The 27,748-nt window shown below is 47.3% G+C and overlaps 3 protein-coding genes and 1 non-coding gene across 5 annotated transcripts; 3 read left to right on the plus strand and 1 right to left on the minus strand.

The window, feature by feature from the left end:
• Nucleotides 1–6,941: 6,941 nt before the first annotated feature.
• Nucleotides 6,942–7,895, plus strand: LOC127785028 (EG45-like domain containing protein). The gene is made up of 3 exons (XM_052312449.1): nucleotides 6,942–7,157; nucleotides 7,259–7,535; nucleotides 7,690–7,895. Exons 1-3 carry the CDS (start codon nucleotides 6,956–6,958, stop codon nucleotides 7,694–7,696), a joined length of 486 nt encoding a protein of 161 aa, XP_052168409.1. The 5' UTR covers nucleotides 6,942–6,955; the 3' UTR covers nucleotides 7,697–7,895.
• Nucleotides 7,896–8,851: 956 nt separating this feature from the next.
• Nucleotides 8,852–8,987, plus strand: LOC127785517 (small nucleolar RNA Z247). The gene has a single exon (XR_008019768.1). It is a non-coding gene; the product is annotated as a small nucleolar RNA Z247 (small nucleolar RNA).
• A 7,168-nt stretch (nucleotides 8,988–16,155) lies between these two features.
• On the plus strand, nucleotides 16,156–18,414 carry LOC127785005 (uncharacterized). The gene is made up of 4 exons (XM_052312435.1): nucleotides 16,156–16,353; nucleotides 16,454–16,730; nucleotides 17,587–17,863; nucleotides 17,974–18,414. The coding sequence occupies exons 1-4, from the start codon at nucleotides 16,242–16,244 to the stop codon at nucleotides 18,064–18,066; spliced, it is 759 nt and encodes a 252-aa protein (XP_052168395.1). The 5' UTR covers nucleotides 16,156–16,241; the 3' UTR covers nucleotides 18,067–18,414.
• Nucleotides 18,415–22,421: 4,007 nt separating this feature from the next.
• Nucleotides 22,422–27,736, minus strand: LOC127784257 (uncharacterized). 2 transcript variants are annotated; one of them, XM_052311451.1, is made up of 4 exons: nucleotides 26,903–27,736; nucleotides 25,602–25,710; nucleotides 23,509–25,506; nucleotides 22,422–23,076 (listed from the first exon to the last, which is right to left on the minus strand). In XM_052311451.1, the coding sequence occupies exons 1-4, from the start codon at nucleotides 27,640–27,642 to the stop codon at nucleotides 22,684–22,686; spliced, it is 3,240 nt and encodes a 1,079-aa protein (XP_052167411.1). In that variant the 5' UTR covers nucleotides 27,643–27,736; the 3' UTR covers nucleotides 22,422–22,683. The 2 variants fall into 2 exon arrangements, with proteins under 2 accessions (XP_052167411.1, XP_052167410.1); XM_052311450.1 differs by having other exon boundaries at nucleotides 25,578–25,710.
• Between the last annotated feature and the right edge of the window lie 12 nt (nucleotides 27,737–27,748).

The following is a 27,748-nucleotide window of genomic DNA, read 5'->3' on the forward strand; positions in this document are numbered from 1 at the left end:
TACTCCCTCCGTTTTAGGTTATAAGACGTTTTTAAACTGTTTAAAGTTTGATTAAGTTTATAGACAAATATAATAACTTTTATAATATTAAATTAGTTTAATCAAATCAATAATTAAATATATTTTTATAATAAATTTGTCTTGGGTTGAAAATGTTATAATTTTTCTCTATAAACTTAGTCAAACTTAAAGCAGTCTGACTTTGACCAAAGAAATATACTAGCTATATACACATATACTCCACTAGAAAAGAAATGCTCGTACGTTACAACGGGTGAAGGCTATTTTAACCTTATTATTGTCATATGGTTTAGTTAAAATAAAATTCACCGTGATAAAACAAAATCTCTCAATTTTTTTAAAAAAATTAAATTGTGAGTATATACCTAGGTATATGAATTTGATTCATACCAATACCTAAAACAAAATAACTCAAACTCAACTTTATTTCACAATTCATTATTACATACCTAGCGAATTATATGTTTGGATGTTATATACCTAGAACCAAAATCTAACAAAAAAAAAAAAAGTTCAAACTCAGTTCAAACTTGTTTGAACTTGTTAGTAAAGAAGTTAATGTTCATACCTAAACATTTAAAAAAAATTCATACTCATTTGAATCTTGGAGCCCATACTCCATGTAGCACCAGTTAATTTACACACACACACACACACACACACACACACATATATATATATATATATATATATATAATCATGAGTTGTAGATAATTAGGAATCCGATCGTTTCAAATTAGCATGCGAGTTTTTTTAAAGAAGATTTCTTATATGACTCCTTCTGTATTTCTAAAAGCGAACAAATGCGGATATGCATTTCAAAAAGCGAACGAAATTAAAAACTGACTCCTATACAAGTGACGTAACAAAGTAAACATCTTCAATTTTTATAATAGTTGAGATATATACACACGGACACGGGGAAGCAACTTTAGTATGGTGGTCAAGTTATGGATGTTAGGGTTATTCTAGTACTCACTGTTAGCGCGAGAACACAGTAGCACACCGATAAGCTGAGCCCCCTAGCGAACTCTGGATGGACCGTAAGTTCTTGAAGTTTCGGACCAGCAAGACATCAGCAAGAACTCGCCAATTCGAGTGGTAAATAGCTTTCTGGTTTTCCTGGAGATTCAGGATGGTTTATAGGACAAACCAATACATGGTAATTTTCGGCTACCCTGAGTAGATAATGATTTACACATATAAAACAGCAAAAAAAAAAAAGCTAAATTACTCCTAGACCTAGAAAGAGAAAGAAGTACTCTCTCCATCTTCTAATACAAGGGATTTTAACATTTTGCTTCCACTGTTTGACCACTCGTCTTATTCAAAAAATTTTAGAATTATTATTTATTTTATTTGTGACTTACTTTATTATCCAAAGTACTTTAAGCATAACTTTTCGTTTTTTATATTTGCACAAATTTTTTAAATAAGACGTGTTGTCAAACAGTATAAGCAAAATATCAAAATCCCTTATATTAGTGGACGGAGGGAGTAGATTGATTGTTTAGGGGTTCAATCAATATCCTCCTATATTTATAAGAGGGGTGATCTTGCCTCGTATATAGGGTAAAACCCCATCAAATTTGAACTCTGATTTATCCAAAACTGACCTAACGTCTTTTTAAAGTTACAATCGATCCAATGTCTCTATTAGCAGACTATTAGCCAGCTACAAGCATATTTTAATGAGATAAGATGAGAGAGAAGAGCAGCGGGCTACAGATCTATAGCCAGCTGCAGCACGGACTCCAAGATGTAATGTATGTATGACAGGTGGGACCATATACTAATAGTATAGTAAGCAATTATTGTATGAATTGGCTATTAGATTGACTATAGATGAATTGGAGCTAGTAGTGGGCTATACTATTAAACTTGCTCTAAGTGGATCTCTCTTTGACTAGAAGTTCGGGTGGGAGCTCTCCGCCTTGAATCATTCCCGGAGTAGAAGTTTCGGTCCACGTCCCACCTTCTAATAATTAGTTCCAGCGGGAGTTCTTTGTCTTGAATTCTTCCCGGATCAAAAGTTTTGGTCCCACACAAAAGTTCCGGGATGGAAATAGGTGTTAGGAAGGTCTCTTTTAAATACATAAAAAAATTTATGATATAATTATTTGTCCGTGGTTTTAAATTTGGATGCACCTACAGTATACACATGCGAATACATTTTCACTATAAAATTGATAATGTTGAAGATCTCTATGACATGGGAATGCACCTAGCTTGGAAACGATGTAATAGTTTATGTGGTGTTAAGTTTGTGGGGACATGATTCAATATATTAGGGTTAAAATTTGTATGCCTTTAAATATTACACATATATGAGTATACTTTGAAATATAATTCTACCCCATATTAAGGTTAGTACAGCTAGGCTTTCGTCAATTTAAAGGTGTCTAAGAGCTTTGCTTATACATATTTACGTAGTGATATCCGCGTTTTTATATATGTGCGCTACTATATCGTTTATATATGTGTAGCATGAAAATGTTGGGTTATTAATGGTGCCAGCTACTCCCTTCGTCTATAAAAAAATATGAGATGTGATATATTATAGCACTATAAATTTAGATAGATATTTATTCAAATTTATACTTTTAGAATACATCACGACCCATACTATTTTTATTGACTGTTTTTTATAGGAGGATGGAGGAGTAGCAAGCTCTCGGCCCTTCCGCATGCACCCGGCCGTGTGCCGCGTGGAAAGGAATAAGTTCAGTTAGTGACCCTCAAAAGTGATCGAAATTTAATCCGTGACCCAAAACCACAAAACCGGGTATCTCGACCCCCCAAACTCTTAAAACCGGTGCAATTTGACTCTCTTGACGGTTTTGGAGGGTGGTTTTGCTGACGTGGCGTTACGTATTGATCGGGTCTCCTTTACACGTGGCGTTTAGGTGGCATTTAGAATTAAAAAATATGTTTGGGACCCATTTGTCATTGACAAGGAAAAAAAATTGTGGGACCCACGTGTCCCTTCTCTCTCCCCTCCCTCCAGTTCCTTCTCCCTCCTCGCTGCTCCCTCTCTCTCTCTCCCGCAACGGGCGGAGACGGTGGCGAGCGGGGGAGACGCGGGAGTGGCGGCGGCGCCCGGGCTGAGCTCCACCGCCTCCTCGCCGACGGCGACCAGGCGTTCGAGCAGGAGGACGGCGGGCGGCGGCGGCGGGAGGCACACGCGGCGGGGTCGACGACAACGACGTCCTCCACCGTCACCGCCGCAGCCTTCCTCCCCCGCGTCGACCCTTCTCTAAGACGCTTGACCTCCTCCGCCACCCGCTTCCTCCAGAGAAGAAGAAGAGCATAACCGGCATTGCTCCCACCGTCACGGTCTCATGGGCATTTCAATGGTGGGAAGAAGCCGAAGCTGTCGTCCAACCCCTATGGCTTCACCATCTCCGACGACGACGGCACGGATGCCTTCTCCTCGAGAAGCCTGATGTCCTCCGACCCCTCCGGCTTCTACAAGTGCTCCTCCAAGCACCACCACCAGCAGCTTCTTCTCAAGAGCAAGAACCACCACCACCATCGCCACTGGCAGCAAAAGACAATGCGGTGCCAGCTGCAAGCCAAATTCAATCACGGCTAAATTTAGTTTTAACTCCAATTTTTAATATTGCAACCACAGTAATTAACTAAGTAATGGATTAATCGGGTGGTTAGTGAAAAGCGGCCATCCTTAAAGAAAGTTGTCCTACTACACGAGGAGTTGTGCCTTCGCGAGGAGCTGCTCCAGCGTCATCTCGCTCGTCGGCGTCTCCCTCGCTACGAGCGCCATCGCCTTGTCGGCCTCGGCGTTCGTGGCCTCGTCGTCTCTCATGATGAAGTCGTCGTAGTTGAAGCGGTTCCCGGGGGACGCGTACAGCTGCTCGCGGAGCGGTCGTCCCTGGTGCGCGGCACCGCCGTGCTTGGCCTGCATCCGGTACTCGAGCCGGTCGTCGAGGTAGGCGGCGTAGGTGCGGACGAACGCGGAGAAGTCCCAGGCGTCGGTGCGGGAGCGGTCGCAGAAGTCGGACATGTTGAGCATGCGGGTGCCTCGGTGCGTGGCGTAGAACACCTGGTCGCCGTCAGTGACGAGGCGGTAGAGCTCGGCCCGGGCGCCGCCACCGTCGCCACTCCAGTGCCTGCCCCCACCACTCCCGCGTCTCCGCCGCTCGCAAGCCCCCGCATCACGTCCGCGCCTCCACCGCTCGCCGCCGTCTCCGCCCGCCGCGGGAGAGAGAGAGGGAGCGGCGAGGAGGGAGAAGGAACTGGAGGGAGGGGAGAGAGAAGGGACATGTGGGTCCCACAATTTCTTTGTGTCAATGATAAACGGTTCTCACACATATTTTTTAATTCTAAATGCCACCTAAACGCTACGTCAACGTCACGTGTAAAGGAGACCCGGTCAATACCGCCACGTAGGCGCCACGTCAGCAAAACCACCCTCCAAAATCACTAAGGGAATCAATTTGCACCGGTTTTGAGAGTTTGGGTGTCGAGATATCCAATTTTGTAGTTTAGGGTCACTGATTAGATTTCGATCACCTTTGAGAATCACTAAGTGAACTTATTCCGCGTGGAAATGCTGGGAGGGTTAGCCACGCGTTCGGCGCTGGAATAAGATCACTTTGACTCCCTCAACTGACAACCGAATCTAAATCGTATCCCTCAACCGCAATACCAGAAATCTTGACCCCCGAACTTGTAAAACCGGTGTAATTTGACTCTCTTGGTGGTTTTGGAGGGCGGTTTCGCTGACATGGCGCACACGTGGCAGTGTTGACTTAGTCTTTGTCCCACGTGGCATTGACGTGACGCTTAGGTGGCATTAAAATAGAAAAATATATGCGGGGCCATTTATCATTCACACAAAAAAAAAGTGTGCGACCCTGACATGTAGGTCCCATATGTCATCCTCTCTTATCCCTTCTTCCTCCTCACTCTCCTCCTTTCTCTATCTCTCCCTTTTTCTCTTCCTACGTGGGGAGCGGCGTCCGGATCGGCGGCGGCGACGGTGGCCGATGAACGGAGCGGCAGCGGCGGGCGGGAGGGCGGGCAGCCACGCCATGGCCGCCGCCGCTGCGTCACTGACCGTCACTGGTGACCTCTTCGGCCGTGTGCGGCAAGCGGGTGCAGGAGCGGCGGCGGCGGCGGTGGCTTGTCGCGGTGGACCACGATGGTGGTGGCGCCGTCGATGGCGTCGCGCAGCCATGCATGAGGAGCTCAGGAGGGCATGGTGACTCCGCGGCGTAGCACCAAGCTCCACCAACCCAGATCCAAAACTCCGAATCGGCCACAACGGGTGGAGATGGTAATGGCTCGGTGGAAAGCGTCGCCGGAGACCACTCGCTTCGCGCTGCTGCCTCGAGGCCGAGAAACGCCGCCGCCGCCGTGGGCTTCACCAATGGGAAGATGGCCGAGGAGGAGGCAGCCGCCGTGGGCTTCCCCCGTACACCGTACTGCTGCTCCCGGTGGTGCCGGAGACAGACGACGCCGAGGCGCTCGCCGTCGAGCCAAGGAAGGACCAGCGCATGTGTGCCCGTGGCGTCCCCGCTCGCCATGAACCACCTTCCTTGCGCCGCCCTTATGTTTGCAGTCACCCGCCAGCCGCTCGTCCGTCTCCGCCCCCGACAACGCCGGCTTGACGCCCCCACCCATCTGCAAACTCCTCATCCATCTCCACCCCTACCGAATCAACAACATCCTCAAGATGCTCAATTCAGCAATAGGCAAAGAAATCGTCAACAAAGAACATGTGTACAGATGGACGCTCGGCGCAGACGTAAGTGCCTTCTTCAGGAGTTTAGGTTGTTAGGGGCTGAGCTAGAGGAGCTCTGCTGCTCGCTGCTTCATGGGCTCCATAGCAGAAAAACCAAATCGAGAAGAAACAGAGACCAAACGAGGACGAACACGAAGCAAGAGTGAGAGGGAGAAACAGATGCAAATGCAGATGAGATGGATGAAAATACATGTTAGTGGAGAGAGGAGAGAGGAGGAAGAAGGGTAGTGAGAGAGAATATGACATGTGGGGCCTACATGTCAGTGGACCCCACACTTTTTCTTTTGTTAATGATAAATGGGCCACATATTTTTTTATTTTAATGCCACATAAACGCTACGTCAATGCCACGTGGGACAAAGAGTAAGTCAACACTGCCACGTGTGCGCCACGTCAGTGAAACCGCCCTCCAAAACCACCAAGGGAGTCAAATTGCACCGGTTTTGTAAGGTCAGAGGTTAAGATTGTCAGTTGAGGGAGTCAAATTGATCTTATTCCTTCGGCGCTCGTTTGCAGGTTTCCTGGGCTTTTCAGACCGTGCGGTGACCCGGCCCGCTCGTAGCTGCGAAGACATCCAGTCCGTCCGACGGCGCGCTGTCGTTGATCGGCCTTCTTGGACTTTTGAGAGCCTTTGCGCGCGCCGCGGCGAAGGCCTCCGGCCCATCGACGAAGCCTCCAGTACTCCAAGCAGCCGGGCCGTAGCTCGTGCAAGATTGCAAGTCATGCGGCACACGCTCGCGTCGCGGCTTGCCTTGGACCTCGGAGAGCCGCGCGCGCGCGCGCTCGATTCTACGCCCCAGTTTGCAGTTGGTAATCATCGTGGCTGCCTCCTCTCTCTCGCCGCCGCACGCATCGGACAACCGAGCCGGCTGCGTCGTGTTTCGAGGAGAAGCGTGCAGTGACACACTACAACGACGTGCAAAGCTTCAAGACGAGAGGTGGTGAGTCACGCGTAGCAACCGGTCGTATTTGCTATCTCACATATTTTTCTCCACGGGCAACAGTACATCGCCTGTCTTCTCTTCGCATTGGAAGATATCGCATCTTCGCGCCATGTACATCAGTACATGCAGACGCAAACGTTGAAAACACGACCCACCCTTGCGTGTTTTTCTACCCGATCGACCTTCTGATTTTGGCTATAAAACGGCCGGTGCACACTAAACCATGCAACCCTCCTGCAGAACTAATCTTTTAGACTCTCTGTTCTTGTACTCCAGTTTCCAGATACACCCTGAATTGATTACGATGACGACGACGATGCCTAAGGTGACTTCGGTTGTTATGGCAGCCGTGGTAGGCCTGGCGATGGTGTCTCTGGTCGCTGGCATCTCTGGCACTGCGACTTTCTACACGCCTCCTTACACGCGTATGTTCAGTATTTTTTCTTCTCTCTCCACCATGCATCCACTGGGTACACGTACGTGAAGTAAAAGTGGAGATGTGTGTGAAATGCGTGCGTGCGTGCAGCATCGGCGTGCTTCGGGTTCCAGGAGCAGGGGACGATGATCGCGGCGGCGAGCGACGTGTTCTGGAACGGCGGGGCGGCGTGCGGGAAGCGGTACGTGGTGACGTGCACGGGCGCCACCAACCAGGGGGTGCCGCGGCCGTGCACCGGCCGGAGCGTCACCGTGAAGATCGTCGACCACTGCCCCTCCGGCTGCCAGGGCACCATCGACCTCTCCCAGGAGGCCTTCGCCATCATCGCCAACCCCGACGCCGGCAAGATCAAGATCGACTACCGCCAGTACGTTACATATATACTCGCATACATGCATCTCAAATTCTCAATCTCATCGATCCACTTCTATTTTTCAATTTTTATCTGGTACTACTATCAGAAGATGATAGAATGCATGTCGGCTGATCATTCGTTCGACCAATGTGTTTGTGGTTTGCAGGGTGTAAGGTGAAGACAATACATGCATATCTACGGAGTATATAGTCAATAAAGTGCAGTGCTTCTCCAAACGAGACAGGAAGCGAACGTGTGTGTTCAGTGTTCCAGCTGAATTCCGGTTGGTGCCAATAAAACAGATTGTATGAGAGAGCGAAAAGAAGAAACATAATAATATAGTATATATGAACGAATTTGTCCTGTGGATTATATTTGTTTGAACACTGAAAAGGACTGACAACAACGTACATCGTCACACGGCCTACGAACACGGGGTCTTCGATGTTATAAAACCGGCCCCGCAATTTAAATCGGTAAACGAACATGAAAGAACAACAAAGATCTAAATTAATGTGATGTGTGCTGCGTGATTTCGTACGTATCTTCGTACCACATATGCTTTGTTAAACATAGAGATAGTTTCAGACTTGTTGTCGAGTCTTAGTTTGGTTCTTGTCTGACTCTGTTTCAGAGATATAGAGTCATGTACTCCTGCTATAGGTTGGTGCTGTAGATAGAAGTAAAGAACTTATTCAGACTCGGATTGTAATCTGATTTGTACTCTTCCTGTTTTTGCTATATAAACACGTACAACGGCCTCTTTGGAGGTAGGAACGCTTCAACAATTTTTTCATGGTATCAGAGCCATTCCCTTCCACATAGTTCATCTAGCCATGGCGTCGTCGAGTTCCTCGTCGTTTTCGAGCGTGTTGGGTCATCCTGTCTCAGAAAAGCTGACCAGAGACAATTATTTGGTATGGCGTGCGCAAGTTTTGCCGGCTGTGCGTGGAGCACAACTCACTGGTTTCTTGGACGGTACAAAGGAGGTGCCGTCACCGATGATCAGTGTCGACAAGAAAGTCGATGACAAGATCGTGAAGGAGATGATCGACAATCCGGCGTATTCTCAGTGGATTGCTCAAGATCAACAAGTCCTGGGATATCTCCTCTCATCTCTCACATGAGAGGTGCTTGTTCAAGTGGCACATCTAGATAGTGCCAGGGAGGTATGGACTGCAATCGGGGAGATGTACTCCTCACAATCAAGGGCATGGATTATTCAGATCCGTTCGCAGCTAGCAAGAGAGCAGAAAGGAGATTCTTCGGCTGCTGTATACTTCACCAAGATGAAGAGCTTGGCCGACGAGATGGCGGCGGCCGGGAAGAAGCTAGATGATGACGATGTCATCTCATATATCCTTGCAGGGCTAGATGCAGATTATAATCCTCTTGTCACATCAGTTTCTGCTAAAGATTATGTGTCATTGAGTGATCTATATGCACAACTACTCTCGTTCGAGGCACATCTCAAGCTCCAAGCTGATGGAGGCTATCAATCTTCTGCAAATACTGCCTCACGAGGAGGCTATCAGAATCGTGACCATGGGCGTGGTGGTTTTGTTCACGGCCGTGGTGGTGGCGAAGATACACGTCCTGTGTGCCAATTGTGCAGCAAGATTGGACACACTGTTCAATCTTGTTGGAAGAGATTTGATCGATCTTACAGAGGAGATGAAAGACAAGTTCAGAGGTCAGCCTCTTCTGCTATGGCATCATCATATGGTGTTGACACAAATTGGTACGTCGACACGGCTGCCACTGATCACATAACTTCAGAACTTGATAAGCTGACAACGAAGGAGAAATATCATGGTAGTGATCAAGTTCATGCAGCAAATGGCACAGGTATGAGCATAAGTCACATTGGAAAAACTATTATTCATACCCCTACTCGTGATCTTTATCTTAATAAAGTTTTATATGTCCCCAAAGCAAAAAAAGAATTTGATCTCTGCTCATCGTCTTGCCTCTGATAATCATGCTTTTGTTGAAATTCATCGTGATTTCTTTCATATCAAGGATCAGGTCATGAAGACAACACTTCTTCAAGGTAGAGCTCGAGGACGTCTCTATCCTCTTCCTGAGAAAATAGATGCTCGTCAAACACGTCATGTTCTTGCAACTACAAATTCTTCAGAGTCTAGATGGCATAGTCGTTTAGGTCATCCTTCTTTTAATATTGTCAGCAAAATTCTTAGAGAAAACAATGTTACTGTTAGTGAGCCTCATAGAGATATGGTGTGTGATGCTTGTCAACAAGCTAAGAGTCATCAATTACCTTTTCCTAAATCTACTAGTCGGTCATCTGCTCCTTTAGAGCTAGTGTTCTCAGATGTTTGGGGTCCTGCACCTCAATCAGTAGGGAGATTCAAGTATTATGTAAGCTTTATTGATGATTTTAGTAAATTTACTTGGATCTATCTTCTCAAGAATAAGTCTGATGTTTTCTCAGTCTTCACAAATTTCCAACATCTTGTAGAACGACAGTTTAATAGGAAGATTCTGTCTATGCAGACAGATTGGGGTGGTGAATATTAGAAGCTTAATTCCTTCTTTCAGAAGATTGGCATTGCTCATCATATCTCATGTCCTCATACACATCAACAAAATGGCTCTACTGAACATAAACATAGACATATTGTTGAAGTAGGGTTGTCTCTTCTTGCTCATGCTTCTATGCCTCTTAAATTTTGGGATGAAGCTTTTCTCACAGCCACATATTTGATCAATCGTGTTCCTAGTAGAGTTATCAATTTTTCTACTCCTTTGTAACTTCTTTTTGGCCATAAACCTGACTATCACTTCCTACGAGTGTTTGGTTGTGCTTGTTGGCCTAATCTTAGACCATACAATGCACATAAGCTTCAATTCCGTTCTAAGCGTTGTGCTTTTCTTGGCTATAGTAATCAACACAAAGGATACAAGTGCCTCGATATTTCCTCTGGCCGTGTCTATATTTCTAGAGATGTTGTCTTTGATGAGACAATATTTCCTTTTGTTGATCTTCATCCTAACGCAGGAGCCTTGCTTCGATCAGAGATCTGTCTTTTGCCCTCTTCTTTGTTAAATTCTAGGGGTATGCATGATAGTGATTCCATGTTGATTAATGCTACTATTCCTAGAGATACAAGTTCTGTTTCAGCTATGCAGGGTTCTGGTGAAATTTGGAGCAAATCAATGAAGATTTGGCTCATGATTTTGTGTCTACTACTACTGGACACCACGACGGGCAACCTGAGTTTGCTTCTCCTGCTCATGTGCACAGTCAGGAGAATATAGATGGCGAGTCTGCTGCTGATATGTCTGGATCGGGGTTTTCTGGTGCTTTGTCTCCGTTTTAGTCTTCTAGTGTGGCACTTCCTGTGCAGTCCTCAGCATCTGTGTTGCCGTCTGAGGGTGATGAATTGGTTCCTAATTCATCAGCTGCACCTGCCTCGGAATCTTCTGTGCAAGATGAATCAAATACTGATCAATTTATAAGCACTCGGCCTCACACAAGGTTACAGAGTAATATTCGGAAGCCTCGAATATGGACAGATGGTACTGTCCTATGGGGTATGGTCAGTACTTCTGAAGAGCCTACAAATTTGGCATATGCTGGCATATGCTTTGCGAGATAGTAATTGGAAAAAGGCAATGGATGAAGAATATTTTGCTTTAATGGAAAATCAAACATGGCATTTAGTACCCTATCGGAAAGGTACAAATGTTATTGACTGCAAGTGGGTATATAAAATTAAACAGAAAAGTGATGGCACAATTGATAGATATAAGACAAGATTGGTGGCTAAAGGTTTTAAACAGAGATATGGTATTGATTATGAGGACACGTTTAGTCCTGTTGTTAAAATAGCTACTGTCCGTCTTATTTTATCTCTTGCGGTTTCAAAAGGATGGAGTATAAGCCAGCTAGATGTTAAGAACACGTTTCTTCACGGTGTTCTAGAAGAGGAAGTATATATGAAGCAACCTCCTGGATATGAGAACAAAAATTTATCTGATTATCTGTGCAAGTTGGATAAAGCATTATACGGGTTAAAACAGGCGCCTAGAGCATGGTATTCTCGACTTTATCAGAAATTGCTACAATTGGGGTTTGTTGCATCAAAAGCAGACACTTCATTATTTTTCTTCAGAAGAGGAGATGTCACAATATATTTTCTAGTATATGTTGATGATATCATAGTAGTCAGTTCCTCAGATAAGGCAGTGTCAACTTTACTTCAAGATCTTCGTAGTGATTTTGCTCTTAAAGATCTCGGAAAGCTGCACTATTTTTTGGGGATAGAAGTGACTTCGATTTCAGAAGGTCTGATCTTGTCACAGAAGAAATATGCAAATGAATTGTTAAACCGTGCAGGTTTGAAAGGGTGTAAACCTGTCAATACACCGCTCTCTATATCAGAAAAGTTCTCAGCATCTTCAGGGAAATTGTTGAGTGATAAAGATAGTACTAACTACAGGAGTGTAGTTGGTGGTCTTCAGTACTTAACATTAACCCGTCCTGATATAGCGTTTGCAGTCAACAAAGCTTGTCAGTATTTACATTGTCCAACAACTGATCATTGGATAGCTGTGAAGAGGATTCTAAGATATATAAGTGGAACCGTGGATTTTGGATTAAGATTCACAAAATCAGAATCAAACATTGTCAGTGGTTTTTCTGATGCAGATTGGGCTGGTTGTTCTGATGATAGAAGATCTACCGGAGGATTTGCTGTTTTTTATGGCTCTAATTTGATTTCATGGAGTGCTCGTAAACAGGCTACAGTGTCTCGATCTAGTACAGAAGCAGAATATAAAGCATTGGCGAATGCTACAGCTGAAATTATATGGCTACAAACTTTGCTTAAGGAGCTTGGAGTTTCTCAACCGAAAGCAGCATTGCTTTGGTGTGACAATATTGGAGTTACATATCTTTCTGCGAATCCAGTGTTTCATGCTAGGACGAAACATATCGAGGTTGATTATCACTTCGTTCGAGAGCGTGTGGCTGAGAAATCACTAGAGATTCAGTTTATTTCATCAAATGATCAGCTTGCTGATGGTTTTACCAAAGCCCAGTCATTGAACAAGTTGAATAATTTCAGAAACAATCTTAACTTGTGTAAGTTATGATTGAGGGGGAGTGTTAAACATAGAGATAGTTTCAGACTTGTTGTCGAGTCTTAGTTTGGTTCTTGTCTGACTCTGTTTCAGAGATAGAGTCATGTACTCCTGCTATAGGTTGGTGCTGTAGATAGAAGTAAAGAACTTATTCAGACTCGGATTGTAATCTGATTTGTACTCTTCCTGTTTTTGCTATATAAACACGTACAGCGGCCTCTTTGGAGGTAGGAACGCTTCAACAATTTTTTCATGCCTCTCTATGCACGGCCAATCATTGTACTCAGGTATCGACCTCTCGACACGTACCAAGCTCATGAAACTTTAAAAAATTCGTAGTTACTTTGAATCAGTTGAAGATGCTACATCCATAACGCTTGCTCTTCCTTCTTAGTGACACAAAGTTACATATATTCCATTATAACAGCTCATAAATCTAGGATATATATTGTACTATCAAATAGTCATGTTGACCCATCAATAATAATGGGCCAATTGCAGGCCCGATTAAATCAGATATGTCCTGCTTGTTTGACCCACCAACTAAGAGCATCTCCAACAGTCTCTCCAAACACCTATATAGTCAGCTCTCCAATTGATTAGTCAAGCCAAACTCATTCCTCACTCCAACAGTCTCTATCTACACTCTCCATTATAAGCCTTTGACACTGGGATCCACATGCCAGCCTCTACTACACTTTCTTCCTCCTCTTTCTCTCCCTCTTCCTCTTCTCTCGGTCCTCTTCTCGTGCGACGGCGACCGTGCAGAGGCTGACGACGACAGCGGCGGCTCGCTACAACGACCTCGACGATGACCCGTCGAATGGAGGCGGAGACCACGCAGCTCCCGAATCCACGCCGTCGGTCAAATCCACGTAGGGACGGAGATCGCATGGAGGCAGCGGTGAGGATTCAGGTGGACGGGTGGTGTGGGCCTTCTTGCTCACGTCGGCAAGGGCGACGGCGATGCTGGGCCAAAGGACAACACCGGTGGTCCGTGGCGGAGTTGCTTCTTCACCAGCTTGTACTGCAAGGCGCCATCGCTTCCGGAGATCTTGGCACCACCTTGACCACCGGCGCAGAGGCCACCGATGCGGCTCGACCATCGGCTCTCCCCCTTGGCCACGTTGCTCCTGAACAGAGGAAAAGTGAATGGAAGGTGGTAGGTCCCGCGGATGGAAAACGAATGGCAAGTGGAGTAGGCTAGCCAAGTTTGGCTAGTGAGGGAAGGAGTTTGGCCATCCAGATGGCTTGGAGAGTGAGATGGAGAGGCTATTGGAGTGCGAGTTTTGTTCAAAGTTGCTAAATTTTGGCTTGGAGAGTGAGATGGAGAGGCTGTTCGAGATGCTGTAAACCAGTCAGACCGGACGATCGGACTCTTTCCCAAATCTCAAGCCCGGTTCTTTTATTAGTCAAACCAGTCAATAGCTAAGGTCCGGTTGACACCAAACCTCCCACAATGTCACACCCACGAGCGGCCAACCATCTATCGATTGTCGCGAGCTGCATCATCCCCCCACCGATTCACTATGTATCAGAAGGCTTCAAAAAAGAGACACTTGAGGTCAGGTTTCGTTGACGCGAAAAACATGAAGGCATAGGAGATCTACTTAGCTCTAGTGCAGGTCCTAGATCTTGATGAGGTATGCACGTACCAGTCAGTTTGATTCTGCAATTGACAAGATAGATAAACTAATAATCAAAGAGTCCATGGGTCAATAAGCCGATGTAGCGATATTAGCCCATGTCAATAGGGTTAATTGGCTATATATTCGATGTAGATTCTGACACGTAGATAAAAATAATGGAAGAACTTGAATAAACAATCCAATCGACCGATGATAATATGATGAAGTAGATGTCCAATGAACCAATCGGACAATATTGAAACAAAATATTAAACGTAGGCTCGATGGTTAAAGAATACATCGGTTGGAAGATCGATGTAAAGATAACTTATCGGCTAGCATTCCGATAAAACAATATACGTGAGTTACCAAGCTAGCTAGATTAGATCTATTAATCAACAGTAAACCTAACTAATAGGTCGGACCAAACCGATGCATAAGTTTACATCAACAAATAAACCTAATAAACTAATAAAGTCGATAAATCATATTAAAGTGATGAATATAAAAAATATATTTAAAATATCATTGTGATTGTAAAGATATATCTGCTAAGACATAAGATCGGACCTAACCGAGATAGTCCCAGCTAAACCGATGTATCTTTAAACACAATGCAATTAAACATAGAATTGAAATATCATGTAGACAAATATACCAACCAAACCAGAACAATCGAAGAGACGCAGTCTTGAACAATGTCATATAGCCTATACAATTATCAGGGCCAACATAACTTAGGACTTACCCCTTTGCTGGAGATCGAAACGATGTAGCCCTACGTCAAGTGCCAAGTTCCGCCAGTGATAAAAACCTTGGAAAAGAGGGTCGTGATGCGCCAAGAGATGTATTGATTGAGAGATAGATTACAAAGATCTTGAATGTACATATTTATCCCTGTGGATAGATATTAGTCCTTATTGGATAGATATTTGTCGCTCCATTTTACGTGCGCGGGAGGTGAGTTCACAGCCTTAATTAAAACCACCCTAAATACCACCAAGGGAGTTATTTTGTACCGATTTTAATAGTTGGAGCTAGGTTAAAAATATGTAAAGAATTTGAACCAGATTGGACTTATATTTGAACGAATCAAACTGGATATTCCCATTCAATACCACCACTCGTCGTCCCGTCGTCCCTTGCAGCTTTGCTAGGCTTTCAGACCGCTCTGTACGTGACGTGGCCTACTCATAGCAGCGAAGCCTTCCGGCCGCGCGCGCTGAAGACCTACGGCCCGTCCGTGCAGCAGCCTCGAGCGGCCGTGTCGTGCAGCACACGCTCGCATCGCGGCTGCCTTTGGACCTCGGACTCGGAGAGCCGCGCGCGCGATCGATTTCTACGTACGGCGGCGCCAAACACACAGTCGATCGAACGGACGGCCGGGCACTTGGCCCCAGTTGGTAATCATATCACCGTTCGGTGGCTGTCTCCTCTCTCGCCGCCGGGCCGCGCGCGTCAGACAACTGAGCCGGCTGCGCCGTGTTAGTTTCGCGGAGAACTAGCTAGCGTGCGGTGACACACTACAAGGACGTGCATGTGCAAGCTTCAACACGAGGTGAGCCGCGCGCGCGCGTATAGCACCGGTCGCCGGTCGTATTCGCGGACTTCCAGGAGTATTCCACAGGCAACAGTAAACTGCGTGCAATCGGTCCACGAACAAGCGAGAAGATATCGAGTAATTATGATCGATTCTCGTGTCAATGTGTGTTTTTTGTGGATCTCCTTGGTTTGGAGTTCCCTAGCGTGCGTCCGTATTGGAAGATATCTCAGGTTTGCGCCCTGTACATGCAGCGGCGACGTTGGAAACACGGCCCGCCATTGCGTGTTTTCCTACGCAACCTTTGTCTATAAAACGGCCGGTGCAAACTGAACCCTGCAAGTCAGCTTCAGTTCGCTGCACCTCTCCTGCAAGAATTAATATATCTTTCAGACTCCCAGAGATTACACCTGATCGATCGAATTGATCGCGACGACGACGATGGCTAAGGTGATCACTTCGGTTGTCATTGCAGCCGTGGTAGCGCTTGCAATGGTGTCGCTGGTCGCTGCGGACTCTGGCACTGCGACCTTCTACACGCCCCCTTACACTCGTACGTACAGTAAATTTTCTACATATTTCATTCGTCGATCATCCATACGTGAAGTAAAATTGATAAGAGAGATGTGTGTTAAATCAATGTATATATGCAGCGTCGGCGTGCTACGGGTTCGAGGACCAGGGGACGATGATCGCGGCGGCGAGCGACGTATTCTGGAACGGCGGGGCGGCGTGCGGGCAGCAGTACGTGGTGACGTGCACGGGCCCGACCAACCAGGGCGTGCCGCAGCCGTGCACCGGGCAGAGCGTCACCGTGAAGATCGTCGACCACTGCCCCTCCGGCTGCGCGGGCACCATCGACCTCTCGCAGGAGGCCTTCGCCATCATCGCCAACCCCGACGCCGGCAAGTTCTTCATCGACTACCAACAGTACGTCGCTCATCAACTTCTCTATATAAATCCTCTAAATTTGTTTCTCTCTGCTGCTGTTATATAAGTATCAGACGACGACTGAATAATGCTGCTCCTAATTAATTTGTTCACCTCTGTCGTTCATGTCATGCTCGTGTGAGATCATCCTCTGGATGAATGAGATGGGGGCGGACTGACGAATGATGGTTAGTTAATCTCGATGCTAAGAAACTGCAATAGCGATAGCAATCTTCAGTAATAGTGACAGATGGTTTGTACGGTGGCACCTTAATAGAATGTGGTATATGCTGGTACATCGTGGAAGTAACTTCCAAGTGCACACAGTAAAATCTCTCGCCTATATAATGTGGCTTAACCAGTGTAACATTCACTACTACACCTCTTGCACAAATCCATCTTCTGCACGGGCTTAACACTGATCATTTGTGCAAGGGTGATTAGTTAGTAGCCGATCGCTAGTGTTATGGCGCCTAAGATAGGCTCAGTTGTTGTGGCGATTGTAGTGAGCCTTGCCATGGTCTCGCTGGTCGCAGGGAGTTCAGGGACTGCGACTTTCTACACGCCTCCTTACACACGTTGAGCTTCTTATCGATCCTTAATACTCCTCTGAAACTAAAATTTCTCCAACCTGTAAACGAAAACACGCAATGCTGCATAGATATATAGTAGATATATTTGTTTTCTTTCTCAGAAGGGAGGGCATGTGTCCACTGTCCAGTTGCATTTCATTCTTCAGAGAGATATATATTTTTTTACTACTGATTAAACCGCGTGTATAACATTTGTCTGTAATTCAGTAGCTTTAATTATCGTGCGAGCTTATAACATTTTGGCTGGCCGTGCATGCGTGCAGCGTCGGCGTGCTTCGGGTTCCAGGAGCAGGGGACGATGATCGCGGCGGCGAGCGACGTGTTCTGGAACGGCGGCGCGGCGTGCGGGAAGCGGCTGGCGGTGACCTGCACCGGCGCGACGAACCAGGGGGTGCCGCAGCCGTGCACCGGCCGGAGCGTCACCGTCAAGATCGTCGACTACTGCCCCGCGGGGTGCCGTGGCACCATCGACCTCTCGCAGGAGGCCTTCGCCGCCATCGCCAACCCCGACGCCGGCAAGATCCTCGTCGAATACCACGAGTACGTGATCATCATAGTTATAGACTGTAACTTAATTTTACGCCTCATTTTCATTTTAGGATGATTTTTTCTTATCAGATTTATTCACGATAAGCTGTGCTCATTTGCAGGGTCTAAGATCAAAATCAGGATGGCTTGAAGGCAAGCGAACGTGTGTCCTTCTGGTCATCAGTAGCAATAAGATGGATTTAAGGGAAGAATAAAGGATGCCTCGATTCCACTGTGGTTGAGAAGAAACCATACGTCTGAGACATTAGATTTAAATTCAAGTAATCTAGTTTTGGAGTATTATGGCCTGTTTGGTACAGCTCCAATTCTTAAATATAACTCCAGGAGTTAAGTCTGGAGTGGAGTTAGTACATTTTGGTTAAGTCTGGAGTGGAATTAGTACATTTTGTGAGAGAGCTCCACCCAACTCCACTCCCAGTTTTAGTGGAGCTGAAACTGTTTGGCTGAGCTCCAGCTCCAGGAGGGGTAGAGTTGGAGCTGGAGTGTAGCGCCCGTTCCGTCATGGCGCCTAGCGGGAAAACTATCTCTTAAAAAAACCTAATTACGAAATCCGTTTCTTTGCTTGTTGTCTAGTGTCCGTGCCATCTCAGATCTCAAATCCCCGACCTATCGTCAAGTTCAATCCCGAATCCAAATCCTTCCCAAATCAAATCCCTCCGCAAAAGTCTAATTCGCCTCCCTAGGGTTCGATGGGCCGAATCCCTCTCGGCCCATCTCCCCCTCCCTCCCCGGCTCTCTCTCTCTCTCTCTCTCTCTCTCTCCCTCTCCCCCGCTCTGCCCGAGCGCTGCACGCGCATGCGCGCGGGCCGCGCCGAGCCAAGCCCTCCCTCCCGCATCCCGCTGCCGTTCCCGCCGACGCCGCCAAATCGTCGCCGCGCGCCGTTGCTTCCCGCGCGCGCGCGCGCCGTGGTGGCCGACCAACCAGTCGCCGTCGCCGTCAGCCTCTGCCGCGCCTGCCCGCGCCTGCCGCCCATGTCGCCGCTCCGCTCCAAGCCGCCTCCGCCGTCATCGCCGTCGTCATCGACTCGGCCCCGCCACTCCCTGCGCGTGCCCCCAAGGGACGGAGGCAGAGCCCTCCACTCCCTCTGCCGCGTCGCCTTCTCTCCCTCCTCCTTTTCCCGAAACGGCAAGGAGGCAAGCCCCCTTTTCCTCTCCTCCTTTTCCCCTTTTCTCTCCCCGCCGACGTCATCCTTCCCCCACCTCTGCGCCGCTTGACCGCTCACGCCACCCGCCTCATCTCCCTTGACCGCCCAAGGTCGGTTTCCAAACCGACATCGCCATCCTATAAACCCAAGCGCCTCCCTTCCTTTTTCCCTCCCAAATCTTCCCCGTTTTCGCCCGCGCCATTGCCGTCCCTCCATCTCTCTCGCCGACCGCCGCCGTCGCGTGTGCCGGAGGAGCCGGTGCGTGCTAGGACGCGGAAGGGGACTCCGGGCGCTCGTCTTCTTCCTCTTCCCCGGCCCGAGGCCGGAGAGATCGCTCCCGCGCCGTCGGTTCTCGTCACTGCGCCCCTTCCCCGCACGGTAGTGTCTCCCTCCGTTCTCCCTTCTCGTTCCATCTCCTCCCCTTAGACTCGGGTAGTAGCACGAGTAGCCTCCCCGTAGCTAGCTGGCGCCGCCCCGACCGTTGCCGCCGCCCGCTGTATGCTCGCCGCCGTCGCCGCCCGTGCTCCGTAGCACCCGCTCGTCGCCGGCCTTGCTCGGCGTAGCTCCGCCCAATCCGACGCTAGCAACGGATTCCCGTAGCCGCGTAGATGCTCTCACCGCCGGGAATCGACCCCTTGTGACCTCGTCGCCGTTTCCCCCTTCCCTCGCCGCCGGTTGCCGCCGCCGCAATCCGCCGCCGTCGAGCATCCCCCGGCGAATCCGAGCCGTTGGCTCGTCTCCCCTCGTCCCGTGCAACCTCCCGGTGTGCTCGCTTTCACCTGTATCGCCGTGGTTCGCTCCGCCGATCGCCACCGCCGTCCGCCGTCCATTCCGGCCGCTATCGTCGTCTACCTCCCGCCGGTCCGCGTGGCAGCCACGTAGGTGCCACGTCGGCGCCACCTCGGCCGTGACCGGACCAACCGACCAGGCCAGCCGCCCCCTCCGTTTCCCTCCCCGTGCGTGCGGTCCACCGCAAGCCGTGAGGCTGCGCGTGGGCCCGCCGCACCGCGCCCTCCGCGAACCGCGCGCATGCGCTGCGCCTCCCTCCCAAAACCCTAGCACGCCCCGCGTGCACCTCGCTCACGGTGAGCCGAGTCGCTGACAAGCGGGTCCCACCTGGGACCACGCGGGATGGACCCGGCCCACCGGCTCTCTCTCCTCCCCGCCCGCGCGCGCGCCTTGGGCCGCCTTCTTGGGCCGGCCGGCCCATTAAGCTTGGCCGAGCCGCCCCTTTCTCTCGGGTCGCGCCCTAGGCGCCCGAGGAAAGTCTAATTTCCCTCCCTCTTTCTTTTCTTTTCTTTTCTTTTTCAAAAAGGGGTTTAAATAAATCATTTTTCCTTTAGACAAAAATCCAATAATCTTAGAAATTCAATATCTTCCCAACCGTAAGTCCGTTTGACTCCGTTCAACTTCGAAAATTCCTCAAATCTCGAGATCTATCTAGTGGCACGCTTAGAGGTCAGTAATAGGGCTTTATTTTCGTCGTTTGTTGAGTTGTCCCGTTTCGCGTGTAGTTTCGGAGCCCGAAGACCCGCAATGCGAGGATTTCGAGGATCAAGCTCAAGATCTCGGGCAAGGCAAGCCACCTTTGAACATCTTGAGCCTATATTTGAATTTAATTATGTTACTTGAAAAATATTATGCATAGGTAGGATTGCACTTAATCTGTTTACACCGTCTGCAAGGCAGACCGGTGTGCCTACCTAACTTGTTGCATCTGATCCTTCCATTGTAATTGTTATATCATGTTTCCTTGTAACCACCTAGTTGCGCCTCGGTAATCGTGCACCCTGCATGGGTATCGACGGTCGCCTTCAAACTTAAAATCTGAGAAACATCTTGGGTAAAACTAGGGTTTTACAAAAGACTTGGAAAACCCGATACCTGGGTCGGTGTTTGCGAACTAAATGAATTTCCAAAATTGCGGACCGGGGAACGTACCGGGAGTATGATTTCCCGTTCTTGCACTTAAGGACCGTTTCCTTGGAATTTCATCCGAACATAAGACAAGTACGACCACATGGGTGGAATGGGACACCCCTGGCTGAGTAACTAGCTAATCGGGGGAGCCTTGATGCCAAGAGACATGTGGATTCGCCGGGGTGGTGTCGGGGAGGACCCCTGGGCTTCCTAGCACAGTATGGTCTGGGACCTAATCTGGTGTTGGTCTGGGACCCCTCTCGTTGGCATATGGTGAACCTGTGTCGGCTTTCGAAATGCCTTGTCATGAAAGCCTTAAGGTCTCTAGTCGTGGCCGTTCTGCACGGGCTGGATGATCCGGGTTAGTAATGTCGTGTGGGTAAAGTGTGCCCCCTCTGCAGAGGTTATTAAACTGTTCGAACAGCCGTGCCCACGGTCATGGGCGGATGTGAGGTGATTCCTAGCGTAGTTTTGTTTGACTACTGCCTTGTGAAATTTGCTGTTGTGAAACGGGTTTGATGTTTGGAAAATCTGCGGCTAATGGGATCAGCCAGGCCCGGGTGGCCGATTGAAAGCTGTTGGCCGGGTGCCAATCTTGAACAATTCAAAAGACTGATACATTGCACATACTCCGACCGGACGAGACGCACTGTCTCATCCGTGTCGTTTGAGAAGCACTCACTTAGTCGTTTCAGAAATAAGTTCAAATAAAATCAATTGCAAAAACAACAGCCTTTCCTTGAAGCCTGCATTAAACACTTATTTCCCATGGCTTGCTGAGTACTCCCGTACTCACCCTTGCTCTATATAAATAATCCCCCCCCCCCCCAGTTGCTGAAGAAGATGAAGCGGATACCGCCGATGAGGAGTTCTTCCAGGAGCAAGCCGGCTACGACGAGTTTTAGGGTTTCGGCCTAGTTCCCAAGTCGCGCCTGTGATGTGTGGTCCAAGTCTTGGCTTCCGCTTCCCTTTTGTAATGCAGTTGTGAGCTCAGGATCTGTCCGCAGCCCAACATGACTGTACTCCTACTCTATAATGAAGAGACCTCTGTTGCTGTGATATTCTGTCTTCATGTGATACCTGCACTGTTTCCTGGAACTGGTATCGATTAACAGGTTAATTTGGAGCGTCACGAGCTAGTTCCGCTCGGGACTAGTTCGGGGCGTGACATAGAGCTGTGCCAAACAGGCCCTTACTAATCAAACACTTGTAATACATAAAATGCTTGTACCAGTATATCAGGCATTTATTGGAAATCCACAATTAATTTGTGATTCCCAATGGATGCCTCATGAACAGTTTGTCTCAGTTGTCTGATGCATGTTGGCAAAACATCTGGCACTATCAAGCAGAATGAAAGAAAAGGGAATCAGATCAGGTTCTCTTGCAACTGTAGGCCTGATCTTGCTGAAGTTTGAAAACAAACACCAAATGGAAAGGAGTTCTTTCTACACTTACATTCGTGTTCATAAATTGCTCGGATATGAGAACCAATGGTACGATAACCATTGTTTAACATGTTAAACGTTTATAGTGTTAAAAGTGTTATTTCTCGAAGAGTTCATGCATTGCATAAAGTCAAACGGATACATACATAACAATTCCTACATAAATAACCGTGCAATTTTGAGGCAGGGTATCTAGAACCTAGAGGTGGACAAGTTAGTTGTTCTGGATAAACGGGAGAACAATCGCTTTCAGTGCCAGATCGGGCTGCAAGATCAAATGAGCGACCGAAACTGAATGCTAAAGCTGTGATGAACTGTTGTTGAGCATGCTAAGATGACCAGAGATTTTCTCCTTGCACGCCGGACAGATGAAGCCAAGTGAATCAGCCTGCTGATCGGCAACGGTGCCAAAATGCTGGAACTGAGTGTTGCACCATACACACATGGACGACTGGAGCACACACCCGCCAACCATCTTTGACATGGACATGTCCCATCCTAACTGGACAGGAGGGCAGCTGCCAATGTGCGGCGCATAACCTAACATCAGTGTTGGCTCGGGTACAGGTACATGATTATGCCTGTTCATAGTCCCAAACTGTGGAGCTCCAGCTGAGGCCATCCTCAGCTGCTCCTCGAAGGTAGGATACATCTGTGGTTTCTGAACACCAAATCCAAGCTGCAAATCACACTGTTGAAAGACAATAAAATTAGCATGTCTGATTCCAGCGTGCAATCATATAATTGAAGTGAAACAATTAAATTAAGAGTCATCTAGGGATCCTACAATAAAATTTTAGTAATAAATAGCATTAGTTCATCTACTGCAGTAGTTGCATGAACATACATTATGTGATCTTAAACTTTACATGTTTTCAGCTATCAAGAAAATAACTGCCATTCTTGTTCCTTCAAATGTGTCCAATGAACCCGCATAACTCAACGATTATTAGTCAGAATTCAAATAAATGCCATTGGTAAAGCTCTATTAGATATGATGTTGAGTGTGGATAACTCGAGTAGTACTTAAACAGCTCTACTAGATTGAACGGGAAAAATTTTAGGCAATTGCTAAAGCAGTAGCATGGATGTTGCAAAAAGTCAGCATATCTTGAGAAATTACCTGGTCTTGAATAATTCTACTCATTGGACCATCTTCAACAGAACGAACCAGAGAGGTCAGGCTACCAAAATTGGTTTGCAAGGACATAAAATCATCTATAGTTCCGCTTGTGCCAGCTGTAGGGAGTGAGCCACAAGGACGAGTGCTGCCATTGTATTGATTCTCCAGGTCACTGTCAGATTTTTCCAGTGCCTCAAGCATGGAACCCTTGATATCAAAATCCAGTGTGCAATGTTCATTTGGTTCATTTCGACTGGTGGAGCTATTAACAAAACTATTCCTCATACTGTGAATATCAATTTCATCAGTTGCAGGACCACCAGTCAGTGTGTTCAGATCAGATAACGAATAGCAGCTTGAATAATCAGCTTTCATGTTTATTGCATTATTCAGCTGGGCAAGACTACTTTCTGTGATAGCGCCATTGAAGATATTGCTGTAAGCTTCAACATCAAAACCTGCATCATTGCTAGTAATGTTCCGTGGATTCACCAACTGTTCTTTGGCATTATCTTCACGTCTGTTGCTATTGTTCTTAATTTCAGATGTCATTGAACAAGAAGTAAAACAATCCACATTAATTTGAGCAGGAGAGATAGGATCCATGGTCAAATTAGGTTGATACATCATGTCATTGTTCTGGTTGAAGCTTTCAGCCTTGGATACACTGCTCTGGTTGTTTACAAAATTTTCCTCCTTACAAGCATTGTCATCGGCAGAATTAGCACCAAAGCATTGGGCAATGATGGATGATCTATTATTGTCATCTATGGCATTAGATGTTTCATAATTTGCACCAGAAACAGGAGGAGACATTGCATCTAAACATGAATTGAGGTTGACATCTCTTATCCTGACATCGGTATTGATCTCATGATCTTTCAAAGCAGTCATTCTGCAATCAATAATCTGATCTTCAATATGTTTGCCATTTTCAGGACTAGTAGAATCGCCTGCATTCCCGTACTTGCATTCTACATTGTCATTGTCTACCTCCATGTCAATCGAATTTAGATCAGGCTCATTCAAAGCAGCAGAAAGTGGGCTATTTTCCTCCTGACCATTAAAATTAGCTCCTTCAGGAAAACTACTAAATTTGTCATCCAGTAGATCACAAGGCTCAGAAACTTTTTTGGATGGTTTCATATCAGTACACTCCATCGGATCATCAATACACTTGCTTTCACCTTGAGGAATTGTAGGATTAGGAACTAAATCCTTTGTGATGTTGTCATTCTGGGTGCAATCTGCATTGGAAAGTACTAAATCCTTCGTGCTGTCAGTCTGCTGTAAGTTTGCAGAGTTACCAATATTAAATTCGCTTGCAGCTTCAACAGCATGAGGCTCTTCAGCATTATGACATGCTCCATCATGGATTTTGTGGTCACTGAAATTGTCAATGGGGTCCTCGTGATTCCCAGTGACAGGTTCTCCAGCAGATCCTTTTTCCTTCTCAGGTACACCAGCCATATTGTGAAGAGGATCACAATGTCCAGAGAGAAGTTCACCAGCAGAAGATTCTTTTCCCTGTTCAGTTAAGCCATTCGTCTCTTGAAAACCAACTGGCTCTGGTGCCATGGATGGTCGACCACCTAACTCTCCTGAAATGGTCTCGTCAGGCATTTTTTCTGGTGTTTGACCTTGAGATTTTGTGGTAGCTAAACTATGGTCAATATTGCCCAGTTTATCTTCAGAAGTTATGTGACATTCTTGAGTCACAATTGTTACATTTTTGTTGGCTCCCACTTCACCAGACTTATTAACCTTGCGCCTTTTAGCCTTCCTTTGGTGAAAGGACAACTGATGTTGCACATAGGCACTCTGGTCCTGAAAAGTCAAATTGCACTTTTGGCACTCTTTTCCATTTGCTTCCACCTGAGTTTCATTCTTATCAAGTTGCCTCTGAGGATCACCATGGTGACTGGAGAAAGGCACAGATGTAACTGGAGGCGCACTCTGCTTTTCCTCAGTTGAATTAGGCTGGCAATGGCCTACAGACTAATTGAACATTTTAGTTAGTCAAACCATGAAAGGTAGTTGTGCATATAAGGTGCACTAAAAGGACTTACATTAACAGCGTTTAATTCAAGCACTTCTGCATTGCTGCTCTGAATGGCAGTTGGCTTTGCCTCCACATATCCAAGAAGAGACATAAGATAGGTAGAAACTTCTTTGCAAGTAGCAAACTGATGTCCGCTGGGGCTGGCAAGTACATCATGGACAATTAGCTAGAGAAAATAATGGTAGTGAGCAAAAATATGAAACACACAATCTTCCAATAAATGAGATCCAACTTCCAAGTCCAGCAGATATTCACATATTATGAAGAACATGGCACCAAGTTCAAAATAAATACTATGAAGACAATATTAAGAAGTTGCACTGTCCTAACAGACATTTACTAATACAAGGTAGCCTCTTCATTCAGTGACTAGAAATCAACATGTCTGAAAATGTAATGATTAATAACGAAATATGTATAGTACGTTTTTTTTCTAGAGAGCAAATATACCTATTATGTAGAGCATGATGAGTAAGAATATATCTTTGCAAAGAAAGAATGTCCAACAAATGAGCATGACGAGAATGCTTGAACTATCAAACAGATCAATGCCGTTGAATCCTTACTTTAAACAAAGTTAAACTTATGAATCATCATACATGTTTCAGGCATGACGGTTAATAGAGGCAGCCATATTAAGGCGAGCACTTGATTATGTTTTAGTTACTGAACCGTAGAAATGACAACTGGATATAACAGCGTAGGTGGGTGGATGGGTGTGGGGAAGGAAACATGATCAACTAACTATTGATTAGAAGAAATATATGCTCACTGTCTATGCACGTACTAGTTACTACCACAGGCAAGGTAAATCTGGATACAAAGTATCTTGCAACACTGTCCAGATGCTGTGCCCACCATCTTTTTTTTTTGCGAATGCGCAAAAGGACTGCACGTCAATATATTAGAGGAATAGAGTGTTTGTTACACAATGCAATCGGCCAGACCGGCCTATGCCAGGGAAGGAAGAAAACAAAGCCAAAAACAAGGAAGAAAAAGAAAAACTCAAATAGTTGGATTACGACACATTCAAATACCCATTGTTGTGGTTCCTATGTTTCTAAGATCAGCTTAATGTTGTTATCATGAGGCTCACTTTACAAACTAAGCTTTAAAAGGAGATCATAGACAAGATCAGCTTAATGTTGTTGTCATGAGGCTCACTTTACAAACTAAGCTTTAAAAGGAGATCATAGACAGCAAAAACGATTGTGACAAGCACATTGCATTTCACACTTCAAACACAAAACCCAAATCATCAATGCATACAAAAGACACTTAACAACTGATGTTCACCACTACCGAAACAAGCTATACACAACATGAACAAACCTGACATAACGCCGGCAATTGATCCAAGCAACACGCTCCTTCCGCTTGAGGCCAAGTAGCAGCTTCCACCCACGGGGCAGGTGGTCACCAAACATAGAGGCATCCACGAATTTCCTCCGCCGCCTTCGGCTCCCCCACTGACCCTCAAGCCCATTCATGAAACCTAATAGCTCGGATTCTGCCCCTAATCCCGCCGTCCGCCTCCGCATCTCCTCTTCGTAGGGATCCACCAGCTCCGCGAGCCTCGCCAGATCGACCGCCACCCCATTCGGATTCATCACCTCCATGTCGGCGTTCGAGGGAGGCGGCGTCGGCAGGGAGGGCGCGGGGGTCACGGCAGCGCCAATCGCGGGCGTGATTAGGGTTTGCGGCTGGGGTTGCGGTGCAATCTGGGGCGGGGATGCGAATGAGGGGTCCTCGCCCGCGTAGAGGCGCTGGAGGTGGAACGCGATGAGGCGGTTCTCGGAGTCCTCGTCGGCGGGGGCGGGGGCGGGGGCGGGGGCGGCGGCCGGGGTCAGGCTGTGGGAGAGGTTGGTGGCGACGCGGTGGCGGGAGAAGGTCTGCTTACGGGAGCCGGCGCTCTCATTGAAGACGGCGCGATCGATCTTCGGTGGCGGGAGGACGTCGGCGTCGCGGCCGCGGCGCGGGTCGGCGGAGTAGGGCGACCCCGCCGCCAGCGCCACGAGATCCGACTGGGACAGCGCCCGCATGTCCACCATCGGGGCCACCTCCGTCCCCATGGCGGCGGACGGCGGCGTCGGCGGCGGCGCGCGGCGCGCGGGGGATTTGGGGGCGGGCCGCGTGGGAGAGGAACAGATTTACAGATGGATTCAGAGGGAGGAGACG

This window comes from Oryza glaberrima, chromosome 9 (assembly GCF_000147395.1).
Source record: "Oryza glaberrima chromosome 9, OglaRS2, whole genome shotgun sequence".
Lineage (NCBI taxonomy): Eukaryota > Viridiplantae > Streptophyta > Magnoliopsida > Poales > Poaceae > Oryza > Oryza glaberrima.